The 18,487-nt window shown below is 38.7% G+C and overlaps 1 protein-coding gene across 5 annotated transcripts in view; it reads left to right on the top strand.

Moving 5' to 3' along the window:
* NFATC2 (nuclear factor of activated T cells 2) overlaps positions 1-18,487 on the top strand; it is a 168,811-nt gene that overhangs the window by 135,485 nt on the left and 14,839 nt on the right. Inside the window, exon 10 of one of the 5 annotated variants that reach the window (XM_088153536.1) lies at positions 15,584-15,672. The exons of the other annotated variants lie outside the window; for them this stretch is intronic. Coding sequence (XP_088009662.1) covers positions 15,584-15,627 — 44 coding nt within the window. The 3' untranslated portion in view covers positions 15,628-15,672. The remainder of the gene's footprint in view (positions 1-15,583; positions 15,673-18,487) is intronic. 5 annotated transcript variants of the gene reach the window in all.

Genomic DNA, 18,487 nt, shown 5'->3' with positions numbered 1-18,487 from the left:
AAGAAAGGTAGAAGAATGGGAAAATATATAAAGGGATTAAAGAATGGGCCCATTTAGAGGGGAACATTTCAAACCGGTAGCTCTTCTTCTCTTAAGTAGAATCCTTAACTAATTCACTTAAGCACACACAGCAGAGTTCATGATCATAACGATCAACACTTTTTTATTCTTTTAAAAAAGCAAGAATCTCATCCTTGCCAAATAAGCAGAAGAGAAACCAGCCAGCAGGATTGTCAGAAGTTGGTTGGATGATCAGTGCCGTGTAGAACGTTGTGAACTTCCTGTACATTGCAAACGTGCCACAAATTACATTCTTTATTAGTACCTACGTTTTCACATCACCTTGCCTGATTTGCCAGCAGAGTTTAAAATTCAACTTTTGTTAATGAAGAATCTTGATGTTGAAACACAGGGTATACAGAGGCCTTGTCTGTGTCTCATAAACAGAGGTTTTAATGTCCCCCTACCTCAGTGGACTTGCTTGGTTGCAAAGTACTTTCCAGCTATGTTTTTGGACTTCATTTTTGGCATGACCAGGCAATCAGGGAAGGTAATCCAAGCCTGGAAGATAGTTGACTACTGTTGGCTACAAATAGGTGACTGGAGAGCACATTGTACTAGGGAAATACCATCTCAGCCTGCATCCAGCTGTTAACGAATTCCTAGTGTGTGCAGCGTTCTCCAGCCAAGTCTTTACAGCACAGTGAATTACAGGGCAGTCTTCGTTTGAGCTTGAGCTCATCTGGAATTCTTTCCCATCATGATTTGCATTGAAATCCTTCCTTTTCCTTTTCAATCAGGCACTTCTCCATTGATCATCTCAGTAACAGTGTTGGAATGACCCCATTCTCAACATGCTTGTAAAAGTTGGATTTGTCCTTACGATTTTTAATCTCCAGTCCCTTCCTCCCTCCCTGCCCTGCCCCCCTCCCTCCCTCCCTAGTATAGCTTCAAAAGCCAGGAATCTGGAAAAAACAAGCTGTTCTGCAAATCAAAAATGCATTTTAAACCGACACACTAGAACCACAGGAAAGTTTGTCACTGAGCTGAAAATGTGTTGAAAAAGGCACTGCTTTGGGAGATCTACTTCAGCTGCCTTCATAGCTTTTTCTGATGTTCTTTTGATATGTATTTGGACTGTGCTTTTATATGTTGCTAGCCAACTAGACCTGCTACAGCAAGGTGGGCAACCATATCAATCGAACAAATAAATAAAATCTATTTAGCTTATTGCATTTGACATGCTACTGGCATCTAGCTGACCTTCTGATCTTGAAATAGCCACACAGAATTGGACCTGTTAATACTCTGTTAGAACTCCAGAAATCTCAAGGCTACAGGCTGGGAAGAAAACAGTGGCAAACCACTTGCATGTTATTGCCAAGAAAACTCATGGGGGGTCTTTTCTTTGCACATCTGTCCAAGCACACTATTGTGGGTTGAAACAGGTTGGCCCAGGGATGAAAGTGAGATGAGTGCCCACCCTACAGTAAACCTCCTTTCACATCGTCTTGAGCTTTCTGAAAAAGCTACTTCAGTTCTTCCCCAAAGTAATATCTGTCATCAGTCAGTCATGTTCTTAATTAAATAATAAACCACATTTAATAAGAGTCCATTCCTCCCTAATGCTGAAGTTCTGTTTTAAATCAGCTGTAGGCTTCCAGTATACTGCATTTGCTTCTGAGATAAGGGTTTGCAGCACCTAACAACTTTAATGTGGCACAAGTTTCATGGATTAGAGGCCATATTATCATATTTATTTATTGGATGGATATCCCGCCTTGCCTTCAGAAGCTCAAAGTGTGTGTGTGTGGGGGGGGGGGTATATAATGCTTGATTCTCAGTTTTTCCTCCACAGCAAACCTGTGAGACAGATTGAGAATGAGTAATTAACCCAAAATCATTGTGTGAGCTTCTATGGCTAAGGAAATTCTTGGACCTGTAAGTCCCTAGTTCTAATTGAACACTTTAAGCACCACATTACACTGGCTCTCATGTGAACTGTTATCCTAGTTAGATAGATATATGTGCACAAGGAGAGAGCAAGGATCATAAGTCAGTAGATGAGGTAGAAATATAAATGGAAATGTAATAGACATTAAAGCCTACAGGAATACAGTATTTATTCATAATTGTTAATGCATAAGGTGCTATTTTTGCTTATGTGTCATCTCACTAACATCCCTCCAAACATTATAAACCATATTTGGAACATTGGGAGTAGCAAAGCAGGTAATTGAAAAACTCTTATGCGTTCTAATTAAAAGTAAGTTTCATTGAACGTGGTAGGATATACTTCTCAGATAACATGCATGTATATTTATTTGCTCGATTTATAGCTCGTCTTTTCTTCAGAAGCTGAAGGATAGCTATGTCACTGAGCTTCTGTGACTGCAGGTAAACTTGAATCTGGTCTCCCTGAGGCCAGTCCAGCACCTTAATCACTACACCATCTTGGCTCTCAGGCATGCATAAGATTGAGGAGAACAAAGAAGTCTAGGATAGGCCTAGAGGAGAAAAACAATCTCATTCTCTTGGTGAAGGATGGGAGAAGTCCTTTATGTGAAAGATGGATTTCCTGTAGCATTGAATGAGAGGACTGGAACTTGCATGGCTAGACTACCAGCAGAAAAAAGAATATGTTGTTGGCAAACTTCTCCCTTGGCAAGCATTGCTTTGATGGCCTTGACTTCCATTTCCAGCATGATTTGTAATTAACTATCTAAGCTGGGATAGGCAGTTTCAGGATTGGGAGCCATAACTTAGCCTCCTGGCATTCTGGAGACCCTCAAAAAGACATCTGATGACATAGTAATATCACCAGAAGAAGTGAGTCTGGAGGTTTTGTGGTCCCTTTTTGAGTGGGTTTAAGATCAAAGTCAAAGGGATCAATTTCCACCCTTAAAACTGCATCCACCCAAACCTTGCAAACAGGCCAAATTGCACTGTTTTAATTTTGCCTCTTTGTCAGGAGGGAGCAACAAATGGGATTCGGGGGAGGGGAAACATGCAGGATATAGGTTATCTACCCCTGATGTAAGCCATCTGAAAATGAAACAGCCTCTGTTAAACAGTGTCATCTTGTGGGACCAAGAAGATATGCCTTCTCTGCGGTGGCCCCTGGCTTATGGAATAGCATCTCTTGAGATCATATGATCCTGACCTCCTTGGCTTTCTAGAAGTCAGACCTAAGTTTTCCCCAGGCTTTCGGACTGGGATGTTAGGGAGTCCAATACACCTGTGTCTGTTTTGCTGATTTGTTATAGTGTGTTTTCTCTCTCTCTTACTCTCACTTTTATTCTGTCTGTCCATCCATCCATCCATCCATACACACACACAGTTTTTTGCAAACTGGTTGTTTGTCAGCCACATTTATGTACTTAAGATGGGTGGCCATATTAATTTTCTAACTAAATAAAGCGTGCCTTTCACTCCATCCCCCTTAAAATCAGAGGGCATGAAGGCATCATTCATCAGTACTGCTTCTTCCTTCAAACTTAGAACGTTATTATCAGTTTCACGTGCTCATAATGAAAGTGCTTGAAAACTGATCCTTCCTACTACAATCTCAGAGTGAACTAGCAAACTCTCAGAGGGCAGAGTTTTTCCAGTACATTGCAGAACTTACTTACAGGAGAACAAAGAGGGTCACAATATGAGTTCCACATGGTCTTGTAATAATTTGCAGGGTAGCTTACAGGATTATGCTGGGGGGGTTGTGTACCTAAAAATATTAATTTATATTTCAGTGTTTAAACGAACTGGTCATTTGGGAAGGTAGTTGGCTAGGCCAAAGGAATTCAGCTGTCATATAGTGACTTACTTGGAAGTGAAGGCAGACACTAGGTTTCTTTTCTCCAGTTTTGAAAAAAATGAGTGTAACCTCAAAGACTGCAAATTTCAGTACAAGAATGGTGGTGAAAAGTGCTATTTAGTTCTTTCCCTTTCTAGCAATGGTTATCGATTTTTTTTTAAATTAAGAGTTACACCCTTCCTTTCATCCAAGGAGATGCACGTAGCATTTCTCTCAGTTTTTCCCACAACGACGACTGTGAGATAGTTGAGCTGAAGAGAGTGCAACTAGCCCGAACTTACCCAATGGGTTCCATGGCTGAGGGTGGCTATAAACCTGAGGGTCCCAGTGATAATATCATACTACACTGTATTGGCTCTCAGAATCCCCATTCACCCTCACATCCATGCACACTGCTTTTGGCCCTATAAAGATAGCTTCCACAATTAGCAGTACCTATGTATTTTATTTTATTTTTTTAATTAATTCAATGTATATAGCTGCCGCCTCACCAAGCAACTCTGGGCCTAGCTGACAAGGGTTAAAAACATCACAGTTTGAAAATTATGGTGAAAAAAACAATAAAATAAGAAGACACGCCACCCTAGAAACAAAACACAGACCTTATATTATGGCTTATATGCCATCCTTTTTCTAGAAAGAAAAGCAGAACCTTGAAAAACTTCCTTCTCAATTTTGCTACTGAAATGCAGAGTTTCCAGAAGTGCTTCAGAATTGTCATCATGAGAAAAATTACACAGTTCTATATAACATCTATTAGTGTAGAACTGATTGATTTATGGTTTATGTACTTCAAAAGAACTTTTGTTGGGCTGATTTGCAAAAGTGAATTAATCTTCCCCTTCCTTTCTTTCACTTTAATTTGTTAATATTTACATCTGAAAGAAAGTTAAAACATAGCATGCACTAATAAATTAAATTTCACACTCCAGAATCATCCCAGAGAATTTTTTAAAAATGTGAAGAGACCTAAATATCTTTGCTTCACACTTCACTGGAAGCAAATCAAAGCCACCCTGTCAAAAGCAGAGACCTTAATATCAGTCTTTAAACAATATTATAAATGTATACATTAAATGACCTTAGAGTGATCTTAAAAGGCCTGGAAAAATAGAAACTTCTGCCTCGTACTCAAAGTTAACTCAGCTGTCAGGCATGCTTTTCAACTATTTTGTAAAATTGATCTGATGTAGAGGAGACTTTTATTTTATTTTATTTTATTTTATTTTATTTTATTTTATTTTATTGTTGTGGAGATAAAGCTGTCTTGAGCCCATGGTAGATATAAATCTAACAAGTAAAAAGCCATCCCACTCACCAACCTCCACAGAAATCAGTGCTTAGAACGGTCTGGAGCATCACACCAGCATTGCTAGAAATGTATTCTTAGAACAGGCATGCTTGGTTTTAAACTTGGGACACTCAAAATAGCTGTTTCAATCTCAAAACGTTCTGAGCTCAGAATGCCTTATACAACTCTAGCATATACTGTAGTTTCAACTTGTATATAGATTGGTTATACTTGGCTTTCTCCTCTCACTGCTTCTCTTTCTTTGTTATTTACCACTTCTATTGATACTCAGATTGTCAGGTTCTTAGAGCAGGGACTTAGTCATATGGTTTCTTATGCTCTGTAAAATGCCATGTTTGTGATATCTTCCGTTTGGAAGATGGCAGTATTAGTTTAATGCCCAACATCCCCCATTATTGATTTATAATAGGTCCAATTCAAGGTGCTGGTGTTGACGTTTAAAGCCCTTCATGGCATGGGACTGGGTTATTTGAGAGACTGCCTCTCCCTGATTTCATCTGCCCATCCCACTAGATCCAGCAGAGTGGGCATGTTACGGGTTCCACTGTCCAGGGAGCTACATTTGGTGGGCCCTAGGCAGTGGGCCTTTTCTGCTGTGGCGCCTACATTGTGGAATCGTCTTCCCCAGAGTTGAGGTTGGCCTCATCACTTCTGAACTTTTGAAGGTCCCTCAAGACTTGGTTATGCCAGCAGGCTTGGGGACCCCAGGGGATGGGTGAATTAATAAAGTGGCTCCAGTATTGTTAACATCCCTCTATTTTTTTTTCCTGTATTAGTGTTTTTATAGTTTTTAATGCTTTTTAATTATTATTATGTAATGTTTATGTGTGTGTGTGTGTGTGTGTGTGTGTGTGTATGTATGTATGTATATATACATAGAGAGACAGAGAGAGAGAGAGAGAGTGAGAGTTTTATTGGCTTGTTGTACACCTCCCAGAGTCATTTTTTGTGAGATGGGTGGCCATATAAATTTGATTAATAAATAAATAGTAATAAAAAGGCAACTAAAAATCAGAAATGTGAAGCAGAAAGAAGCACTAGAAGCAACACTTGTGAAGACTTTACCCAAAGTATTAGGAAACAAAGATTATGTTTTGTGTCCATTGAAAAGCAGGCAATGTGGGGATCAGATATTTCTCTGATGTTTGGAAGGTCATCCCATAATCTGCTCACCACAAATCAGAAAAGCTATTTCCCTTATTCCCATAATCTGAACCTCAGTCAGTGGTAGAACTTTAGGAAGAGATTGAGAAGCTGAGTGAAATATTTTCTTTCTGGCATGTCTGCGGCAAGCTAAATTCTCTAATTTAGAGGAATTGTTTCTGTTCCATAAGAAATTCAGCCCATGAGTGAGTACACCCTACTTGGAAATATTTCACTTGATTTCAATCATATGTAAACTAATATTAAACACACATTTAATATCTTCCCTGTAATTTACTAGCAATCAACCTGGGAGAGCCAAATGCTTGACTCAGTCACACATGGTCTTTCTTGCCCCCTCCTGCTCTTCCAACCTAAACCATCTGGCAATCAGCATTCGCGAAATGAAGTTTTATAATAGAAAATGTTTGCAAAACTAAAAAAAAGTTTTAGAAAAAAAAAAGTTAAAGCTAGATAAATTTAGTAGGGCTACACAGTGCTATGAATTCTAAGGCAAAAAGGTACTTCATAGCACCTGTCTGCAGCTCCTTAAACCAGCTGCCTTCTCTAGCTGCAGCCCAATCCTGTGGAAATATAAATTTAGTTTAAGGATTTGCAGACACCATCTGTGCATCCCTGGGCATACTGAAGTCCATCTTGGCCTTTGAGTCTGAAATGCTGCAGAGCCCCAAAATCTAACATACTGCATGCTAAAATTCCATAGCACTTAGGATCCTTTCATTTCTCTTTCTATCCTCACTAAACGTATTGTCAAGTTGATCCTAAATAATGAATAAATCTTTGATTTGATAACGCATATTATAGCTACAGAATAAATCTTTGGTTTGATAATGCATATTATAGCTACAGCTTTGTTGAGGCAATTTGTGGTATGTTTTTGAGGGGCGCAGAATCATTTTCTGTTGGAAGAAAAATCTGATTCCTGCTTAAGAAGAATTCTATTGCAACTTGAAACTTGAGAGTTACAGATTGCATTCTCAAAAGATACAAATAGACCATTCTGAATCCACTCAGTTGTTTACTTTTGAATCACCAATCTATGCACAATGCCTGAACAATGCAAAAGCAACATATCTCAAATGTTCACTAGTGCTAGTTCCATTTGGTCTTGCACAGTGAGCAAAAAGGGAAAAAAAGTTTTGCTTGAGTTCTGAATCTTTTCCACTGTTTGACTGCACTGTGCTGGAATTCCATGATTGCGGGGCCAATTCAGATCAGATCAGATCAAATCAAATCAAATCAAATCAAATCTTTATGATGTCCCTAAGACCATCAGTCAAATACAGATTAAAAAAATACAGATGAATGAACGTGTGTGTGAGTCATTCAAACCTGAGAGACAGATGGTGCATATAGAAGTACAAACTTGGATAATCAGAGAGAGAACATTAGTGAATCATAGTCAAAGAGGAGAAGCAACAAATAGAAGTCATGTTCTCTGCAAGGGAATTTCTTCAGAATAGGATGAATAAAAATTGTGCAGGACTCCCTGTAGGGGAAGCAGTAAAGGAGCATGTGGCTCAAGGACTATACTAAGCTGTCCCCACAAAGACACATATATTGGTATAGAGGAGTATTTTTGAAACTCTCCAGTAGAAGAGCAGAAAGCAATAGATTCAAACTGGCCAAAGAAATGTCAGAATTGTGATAGTGGAGAGGAAGGAAGCTGTCATGTGCCCATTTGGAAAAACTGCACATGCTGTCAGGCTGGGATTTGAAGATCAGCATCCTCAATACGCTGCTTAAGAATACTTCTGGCATTTTTGAAGCCTAATGGGCAGAGACTCTCCAGCAGGAGTCCTATGGAGTAAAGCTTGCCAATAACTTTTTTTAACCAAGTTAAATTAAAGTAGTCTCTAAGAACCAGTGGGGCCTGACCTACTGGGAAGAAAGTTAACTTTAGTCAAATGTTAAAAGGGTAGTTCTAAGCTACTACCATCCATGGAAACCAAACCCATCTCTAAATGTAGAGCAGCGTGTCTGTGATATCTTGGAACACCATGGATAGCTCTAATAACTTAGAATGAGTGGCTTCAAGGATGTCAAACTTGGACAATGTAGAAAAGCTGAGAAATGATTTTCATTACGAAGACCATGTAATAGCATCCTTATTAGCTTCCCAATTATGAATTTTATGATAGTTTCATGCAAACACTAAGACTTTAATTTTCTGATAACGTATTACTAGTTTTTCCTCTGTGTAGAAAGGGGCCAAAACCCTCAGTGCCCTTCCCATTGGATGGACATGATTACAACATTGTGTACATATAAAAAACTGGAACCATGTTGTCTGCTAATAGAGGAGGAGGGGGAGTGGGGACAGAGAGGGCCTGGATTACTGAGCTAATATAAGTTAAAAAGTAGAGGGACTAGAATACATCCATGAGAAGAAGTCACTTTTTTTCTACTGAGGATCCCCTTAGTTAGTCCCACAATATCTCCCTTGGAATTAAACGAAAGGCTGATTCCAAATCAACAAAGGTTATGAAAAAGAATCTCTGGGCTAGGAAGAGTATTTCTTGGCTACATAGTAGAGGGCCAGACAGTACTTGAGAGTAGATTGGTTCACTCTGAAATTGCCTGCTTCTCAATATTTTCACTTTCAATCTAATCCAACAGTTTTAAGTAAAGATATTTAGCATATATCTTGCTAACTGTATTAAGCAAGCTAACCGGCCTATAATTGGCAGGATCTAGTTTATTTCCTTTGTTTTTTGTAGAATGGGATAACAATGGCATTGCTCTAATCATGCTGAGTTGTTAATATTAGTGAATAGGGCAGCCAGCATTGGAGTCTCCCGGTCCTTGTTCTCCCTTAGTAATTCCGTGGGGGATAAAATATCCTCCTGGGGCTTTTCTAGGTTTTAACCATGAGGTAAAATCCTTAACCTAAGATTTGGACACAGGAAACTAGTCAGGAAGAATATTTCAAGTCACAGCTGGATTGTCTAGTGATGCCATTGTAAAAATACTTTAGAAATGGTTCTAAGATTCTGCTAGTATTTGGCAGATCAGACAACGGCCTCTGTCTTTAAGGGAGATGTTAACTAAGTGCCACAATCAAGAAGGGTTCTTGAGTTTAGCAACTGTAATTAATCTCCCCCACTCCTCTCTCATAGTTTCTCTTTTCTTTGATTTATGGTTTTGAAGCTTTTCTTTTGCTCTAGAATTGATGGGAACATTTCTGGGGAGATTACTGTAATTCAGAAGGCATTTACTGCTGCAAGCAAGGCCTTTTTGCTTTAATATAATCAATGTCAAATTAGAGTTTGGATTTAATATGGGAGTGGCTAGAACACTCTGAGGGTCATTGCAATAGAGAAACCTGATAGAGTAAGGATAGTAAGATGTTAACCCCTCTTCAGAAGAGTCTGCTAGGCAGATTTGAGAGTGAACTGAAGAAGAGGTTCAAGAGACCAAGCAGGTGTTTTACAACTCTGGAGAACCATTGATTCAGAACCCTTTTCTTGTGGAACCAATCCAACAATGGGCTTTTTCTAGGAACTTAGTATTTGCTTTAGGATCCAGCAGACAAATTACAGGGAGGTGATTGCAGCTGAAATGAGTTCCAATACAAAAATGAGTTATTAAATGAACCTGGGTGCATGGAACAAGATATAATCAATCACACTGCCCCCACCCAGAGTCCCCCAATTTAATTCTCCATTAGAATCTCCCCTGGTGGTGTCATTTAGAATGAGAAGGTCCAAATTATCTGCTGACTGGGCTAATCAAAAGCTTGGCATGTTATACCATGCTTGTCTTTGGATTATCAGACCTGTGAATCATGAGCTCCCTCTTTTGGGAGAAGAGACCCCTTAAAATGAGGTTGTAGGAAGGTATCATTACCCATAATACATGTGTTCAAGCTGCAGCCTATTACTAATGGAACAGCTGGGTATAAGTATAGTAAATTAATAATTTGGTTGTGAAGAAGGTCCCATTGATTGTATGTCTAATTTCACAACTACAGTTTCAGCTGGAAAACTGTAATATTTTAGATCAAGCAATGTCCAAAAATGCAAGATAATTTCTAGAAGATTGATACTCTGACAAATCAGCCATTAACCTACAGAATTAAACCCCAGTTACAAATCATTAAAAAAGAATAACCAAAGATTCAAGAAAAGTGCAAACAACCTGAGCACATCATCCCTTATCACACATCTATTAACCAGCACCCAGAAAAGCAGGAACAATAAAGAAGAAACCAGAAACAATACTCACACAACATAGGACTGATAGGATGAGCTACTGTATATGAACAGCCACCAAGCACCACCTCATGTTATTTTGTTGATGAATTTACTAGCTTGGCAGTGAAACGTCTGCAAGGTAACAGCCAAAATCAGACAATACCAAGAACCCAACAGTCCTTCAGATACAATGGTGCTTAAAAATTTGTGAACCCTTTTGAATTTTCAGTATTTGTGCATAAATATGACCTAAAACATGTTCTCTTCCCCATGCAAGTCCTAAAACTAGATAAAAAGAACCCAATTAAACAAATGAGTCAAAAACATTGTTTTTGTTTTTGTTCATTTATTTTTTGAGGAAAATTATTCAAAGCTACATATTTTTTCCATAGCAGGCATCTTTGGTCCTTTCTAAACCAGCATGTTTTTTTCATTCCTCAAATCTTCAGAAGTAGCTTGAAAGTCATTTGTGATCTTCTGGTTTGAAATGCATGCTGAGACAAAAATTACTGCCTCACCCTGAGCTGCTGGAAAAACCCTTCACAAAAGGACAAGAAATTTCCATGGTGGTTTGTATCCTGCAGAAGACAAGGGGGGAATCTGGAAAAGTAATGTCTTTCCTGCTTTGCTGGTTTCACCTAAGCTAACAAGGGGGAAACTGCAAAAGCATCAAACCAGGATTTTCCTTGCATGACCTTCCTCATTCTCCTTAAAGTTGCAATCCCTGGAACTGGACTGAATACTTTACAAGAGGCCTGACTCATTAAAACATGGCTTTCTAGAGTTCTCATTCTTCAGGGATTCAGCTTGCTTAAGAGAATAGAAGACATGTTCTTGAGGTTTAAATGAATACGATAAAAAGTAGGTAGAGCTTTCTGCAAAAGGATATTTCAGATAGTAAAAGACTGGGGAGTACTGACTTATCATATGGGTTTAGTATATGGTTGGCTAAACTAGTTCTGTTTAGTCAACAGAATACATGAAGTCCACATGTATTCTATCTTATCGGTTCCATACAATTCCCAAATCAATTTGCTATTTAAAAAAATAAAATAAAACCACAGAAAGTGTGTGTGTGTCTACAGCAGTTCCCAAGATTTGTATTTATCTGCATTTCTACATCATTAAAACTACATCATTAATTCTTAGAACTGCACACTTCAGATATTAATCTGGAAATGCAAAGTAGATAGTTTGCTTAAAAATGCAGATAAAACAAAATTCATTCCTTTCCTAGTTTAAACTACTGTATGTGATTATTATATTTTTTGCCTATGATTCCAGAGTTGCAGTCTAATGCATCATTAACTAATGCATAGTTACTTAATACCTACTGAATTCAGTGGGACTTAATTCCATGCACACACATATATAATTAATTGGTGATTTTACTTTTTACATTTCTTTCTATTCCGCATTTGAAATTTATCCCTATAATTTGCATTTATTTTATATTACAATAATGCTACTGTAGTCTGGTCTTCAGAAAACTAAGCTGGCATGGGCACAGAGCCTCCCTTCACTGATTAACTGTGTGAAAGTCCTCTGGCTATCTGGAGTGTAATGACTTTTTGACTAATCCCTTACAAATTCAGGTATGACATTAATGATTGACAGTCTGTTGCCATTTCAGTGGCAAATTAGAATGGGGCATTGCAAACTAGGAAAACAGCTGACTGGCTCAGGGCAACTGGGTCTTCAGAAGACATCTTGCCATAAGCAATGATTTCCATTCCTGTTTCTGTTCCATTTGTTTAAAACTTTGAGGAAGGAACTATGGTTAATTGTTACTAAAGAAGGTCTCAGATTAGCGTAAAGGGCATAGAGAATGGCCTTGAAGGACAGTGGGAAGATCCATTACCAAGGCAATGATCAGACAAGCATGGCCTGAGCCCATTCCAAGAAACTGACTTGAGAAAACGCCTCAGACAGGCCTCTCCCTAATTCACATGAAGATAAAGTGAGAAGGAGGGAAGCACATTCAGACTTGGTACTGTTTCTGTAACCTTATAATAATAGTAGTATTAGCATGTATGACTTTGGTTTCCTTGCCTGGTCTATCCTATAGGGCTAACATCTAGCTTCTTGATGTCTCCACTTAAAGGCTCAGAAGATAGCAGATGATACGCAAGTTCTCTGTCTATGGAAAGAGCTGCTGCCAGCCAGAGTAGGAAGTACTAGGATAGATAAAGAAATGGTCTGGCCTAAACCTGGGAGCAGTACCCTATGCCAGAATCCTTGTCCCTGTGAAAGATGGAGGACCTGAACAGGGATGTATGGATCCTAAGGATTTTTGTTAGTTTTTTGAGATGCTGATTTTACATTTAAGCAAGAGCACAAAGGATCAGTCCTCTTTCCTTCCTTTTTCACTGACAAGGGGGGGAAAAAAACCAGAATCACCACCACCACCACAAAAGAAAAAAAAAAAAAGTACAGAATATCAGTAATGTCCACCACCCTATATTCATCTTATTTTCAGGGTGTGCGTTTGTCACACTCCCCTGGGTGGGCTGTTTTGTTCCAGTACCAATCTGAACTCTTATAAGGCTGCATTTTACATTCCAAAGGCAGAAAGAAAAGCTTTTAAAATCTTGCTCTCTGCAAATACCCAACAAAAAGCAGACTGGTACAGAAGTTGTCACAGCAGGTGGCAGCACGTAGTCAACCTTGTGTGATCTCAAAAAAATCTGAACAGGCTCAGATCTGGCTAGTATTTGGGTGGGAGACTACAAAGAAATTCCAGTGCTTTGGCTAGTCTGGAAAAGTGAAAAACACCTTGCAAAAGTTTTTGCCAAAAAAAACTACAGAGAAATGTCCACATAATTACGAGTCAAGCTCAGCTACAGGGGGTCATCAACATGGGTAGTATACTGCAAATTTCCCTCTTGTTTCCCGGAAGGGTTTATTCAACAAAGACAGCATATATTTTTCTTTTCCTGCTGGTAGTACTTCAGGAAAACAGACATTGGGGTGATGCCCAGAGGAAGGAAAAGTTGAGTGAACATTCTTGAAATGAAAGCTCCATAACCTGCTGTCATTTTGGATGATAACACAATATTTTCTGCAATATGCAGTGCCACTCCAATTTTATTTCAAAGGTGGGAGATCTTGTAGTCTTTCAGACAAAGTTTTTACTGTGCAGTTCTCCTCACTAAAGTATCAAATTTTATAGGATGAACCAGAGAATAATTTTTCTTTATAGCGCTCCAGTATTTCCCAGCGCTTGCATTTTTTTCTTACTGAGAGATAGAAAAAGTAAAATAGCTGTGCAATGATTTATAGTGATACACCCACCCATACATCACTTATCCTTTCATTAGTTACAATAAAAATTAATAAGCTTAAAAACCAGAGAGAATGAAACCGGCAGAACATAAACTGATTTAACTGAAGTCATTGGGGAATTATAGGTAGTCTTGAACTGCAAGGACAACCATTCTTGGTGGAAATTCTGACAGTTGGAGCCCCAGTACATTTCCAAAAAGCTGTGATGTTAGTTTAGTGGCAGTGCAAAAAAAAAGGATTGAAGTATCAAAACATCCTGTGCCCAGAATGTGCCATTAAATAAGACAGTTTGAAGACATACTCCTTTACTTTAAAGGAAAGTTTGGAGGCAGGGTTGCAGTTACCAGGGAGGAAAAGGCCCTTTGCAAATACTTCCTACTTGAGACAAACAAATATTGAGACCAGTTACGGGCCTATGATTTGAATGCTGTGGGTACCAAAGATCCAGTGGTGAATAACTGTATCCAGCCTTAGTGTATGCGATTATAGCAGCGTTTCTCAGCCTTGGCAACTTTAAGATGGGTGGACTTCAACTCCCAGAATTCCCCAGCCCGCACTGGCTGGGGAATTCTGGGAGCTGAAATCACCCATCTTAAAGTTGCCAAGGTTGAGAAACCCTGGATTACAGCATTGCACTATCTACATCCTGGCTTCCTTTGCCTGAATTCTACAGCCTTTGAATTTCTATTGAGAATGTCAAAAAATGCCACACCATTTCAGGAAAAGTTCAACACTGATTTCATACACGCTCATACTATGTTTGTGTTTTTTCTTGGCACAGTGTTTCAACTCTCATAAATAATAGGATTTAAAAAGAGATGTGGTTAAATTAAACTGATTGCAATAAGAATATTTGGCAGTTTTTTCAAGACATTTCCTGAATTCCTCCTTGTCCCCATTCTCCCCTCCCCCATGCATGCCCTAAATCTCCTTTTATAAATATTGAATACCAGAGATTAAGGGAATATACAGGGGGATGGAAGGAAAAAAGATAATCTGTTCCATTGCCAGATGCTATTCATTGATGGATGAATACCATTCAGTATAAGGCCCAGTCTTTAAGGCACTACATAACTTCTGAAAATTGTATACTTCCAGGTTAGGCATTCATACCAATATCATTGATAGAACTTACTGATCATCCAACTAAATCTTTTTTTTTTTTTAATCATATACAATTTCCATGAGTCTATTGTGAAAACTACGTGGCACTGTTATAGGAGTTGACACTCCCTTCAGGCACCCGGGGCCATCATGCCATTTTATCTGATGGTGCGGGTGCCCTGCAAACAACTGAAACAAAAACAAAAAAGAAGTCAAACTAGCTGTTAAAAATAGCTAACGTGAGATGTTTTTTCCCAAAATCACTAGTCTTGAGGTGAGAATACTTGAAATCCCAGGAAATTTTGCAATCTTGCAAGAGTTAATCTGTTGATTGTTTGATCATTGGTCTGGTGGATGTTTTCCAAGGGTCTAGGGATGATAGGCTTCTTTTGAGGGCCATGTTTCTACCTCCTGCATAATTGTATTTAAAGTCAAGGGCATGTTTTACTATTTGCATTCTACTCACTTTGAATTAGTATCTTTTCACTGTATCTGCATCCTGCTGACATAGAATACTTGGAGCACGTTTTGTATCCCTGCTGCACAAGCAATTTGTGAGGATGGTGGTTGGGTAGTCCAGATATGTGCAGGAAAGTAGTCCATGTGCTAGCATGTAATATGAAACAGAAAGCAAGCTTGTAACATTTGACCTTACCACTGGGTCAAAAGTTACACTTTCTCAAAAATGGTTTTGCAAATCTTTTTCAGAGCTGATAGATACACACCTTAGCTGGATACAAAACATTATATGAAACAGAAAGACTGTGCTTTTTTGATCCAAGCAAACAAAGTCCCAGGTAATTTACTCTTTTTTCTTTCCTGACTTTTGTCTAGCTGCAGTTCTCCTTAAGCTTTCTTTGACTTGGCTGGTCTTCTGCAAATGTCCTTTTGGTTGCTTGTTCAGTTGAAAATTTAATTGCAGAAACATCTAATATTTGGTGGGAAGGAAAATGCACTTGGGGTAGGGTTGGATGGTGGCTATATGTTTTCTTTCAAAAAGATTGAAGTTTTTAAAAAAACATGATATTTGTTTTAAATTATTAGGATCTGACGTTTGGCTAATATTTTCACATACATATGTCTGTTGCAAAAAATGAACATATTCTTCTCTTGCAATGCTAGCACACCTCTCTTCTGCATTGGACTCCTTCCATATCTACACTGAACTAATTTTTATACAACAACCCAGTAACATTCTGTGATGGTCTGTGCTCAGAACAAGAACTGCTTCTGCAGGTCGCTTGTCTGCATTTCTGTTCTGTTGCGCAGGTCAAAGAAAAGAATGTCTTTTAAAAGAAGATTAGCTCCTTTTTGTCAAAGACTAGAGGCTTGATCACATTCTATAATTCTGACTTTTCCCCCAGGTGATCTACAAATTAGTAATTCTTCTCAATCAATATTATGCCCATTCTGGCATAATCTGTTGCCATATTTGGGAACCCTACCAGCAATTTCTTGCCTGTCTTACATGGTCATGTGCTATAGTTCCAGGTGGGGTATTACAGTACACAACATCAAATAGTAGGGGGAAATAGAAGCACAGCCTTAATAAATCCATGAGCCCAACTTATGACTCAACCCAATGTTAGCCACATTATGCCTCCATTACCTTTTCAGAACACCAGCCAAAATTGTTCTTAGAAAAGGTAAAATGATCTTTGGCTGCAACCTAAGCATTTCAGATATGTTATCTTCATACTTCCCCATCCCTTTTGAAATAAGGATTTAACATCCCCCCTTCCAGTGTATGACAGATATATAGCTGGCTGCCTTTATTATGTCTAATTTGGCTCGCAGACTCTTGCTTCAAAGTGTGGGTTTACCGTAGCTTATTTCATTGTGCATGAAATAGTAAAGCTGATTGCTACTAACAAAAGAAGGGAGAAATTGTTCTGGACAGGGAATGGCTGTGCATATTATCAAAGTGGGCACCCACTTAGCGAACAATGCCCAAGCCATCTTTTAACTTTCTATTTTTTATCCCAGGTTTAGAGAGCAGGAGATCCGTATTTGCATAACTTGCAGTGAAATACCTTTGAATATCTGTTGCCAGGAGGGAGGTAACTGCAACACAGAAGGGCTTTAGGGAAAGTATCTGAACAGTGACGGTGAGAAATGGACCACAGGGTTAGATAGACCCTTAAATCCTTGTGTTCAGCCTCTGCACTAACAATTGACTAGGACAAAATCTACCAACTTAAGCTTTGCAGTGGTCTCTAGATCAGTCTTTCCCAAACTCATACCCATGGACTTCAGTTCCCAGAATTCTTTGCTATCTGGCTGTAGAATTCTGGGAACTGACATCAAGATATCTGGAAGTTAGCCAGGTTAGAACAAGAGGGATCTAGACTCTGTTCTCACAACCAGGTAATGAAATACAAACGTACAGTATTTTGTGTTGAAGAGATTAAGGATATTCTCAGTGGTTGTAGTTCAAGCCATGCTGGCTATTCCATCAGAATACTAGTAAAAGTGAATGCAGCTTTAATTTAGCAAATGTGAGTGATGTTGCTCCGTTAGCACATGCCAAAACAAATGCATGGCACATGGGTTGAATTGTGTGCATGTGGCTGTATTCTAGAACACAGGCTGTTCTTGGGTACACATCCGCTTTCAGAATCTGTTGCCCACAACACTGTAATTCTATGTACACAGCACTCCCCATTATCTAAACCTCTGATTATCTTAATCTTTTGGATGATTTCCCAGCCATTTGGCTACACGAGGGCACATTTTCATTAGATATTTACAAGAATCAAAGCACAGTATTCAGGCCTCAGGAATTTTTGGACTATTTACCACCGTCTCCCCATTCCCCTCGGTTGCAAAAGCAGAATGAGTCATAATAAGCTCTAGATATCTGCTGTGCAATCATCAAAAGCACATAGAAATATGAGTGGATTGGAAAAAGTGAGACTGGAACAGTTGTTTACCCTTTCATCTGATATCAGGACCAGGGGGATCGGGGAGACTGACATGAATGTGCAGCAGGTTAAAAAACAGCGAGATTTCTCTCGCACACCCCAAAAACCACACAAACAGTACATAGTTGACTTAGAGGAGGCACTCACAATTAGTACAAAAACAAAGTAGGCAAAGGAAAGGTAGTTGATGATTCGGGATCATCCATTTCACAGAGTGCTCCAATAGAGGAGAAGGTGCAAGGTGACATCCCATTTAGAATAGTCATGAAATAAAAAATGTATAATTAATGATACAACTTCCTTGGTTTATTAATTTAAAAAATAATACTGGTTCTATAGTTAAAACATTCAAAGAAATGTAAGATGCCTATAGTTTAATGGCTTTTTCACTCATTGACGTATTTAAATATTATTATATCCATGTTTTTATTTTCATATTTTATTCATACTTATATATTTATATTTTCTTTTACCTTTCCTATAATTTGAAATGAAAGACGGCTTTTAAAATACAGACATGATTCATCTGCGGCTAAAATTTGTTGTTTCCAGTTGGCCCCTACCAGTCAATTAATCAAACTTAATTGATTAATCTGATCTCAAAAAGAGTTAAATTGGGTCAGACCTAGTCAGCATTTGGATGGAAGTCTACCAGGGAATCCCACAGCTGTAGGCTTGACTGGGAAAT

Source organism: Python bivittatus, unplaced genomic scaffold, assembly GCF_059951505.1.
Source record: "Python bivittatus isolate LINGU-HERP-01145 unplaced genomic scaffold, Pbiv_v1 ctg000700_np1212, whole genome shotgun sequence".
NCBI lineage: Eukaryota > Metazoa > Chordata > Lepidosauria > Squamata > Pythonidae > Python > Python bivittatus.
The sequence above is the reverse complement of the archived record's forward strand: the minus strand, read 5'-3'. Positions and strand labels throughout refer to the sequence as shown.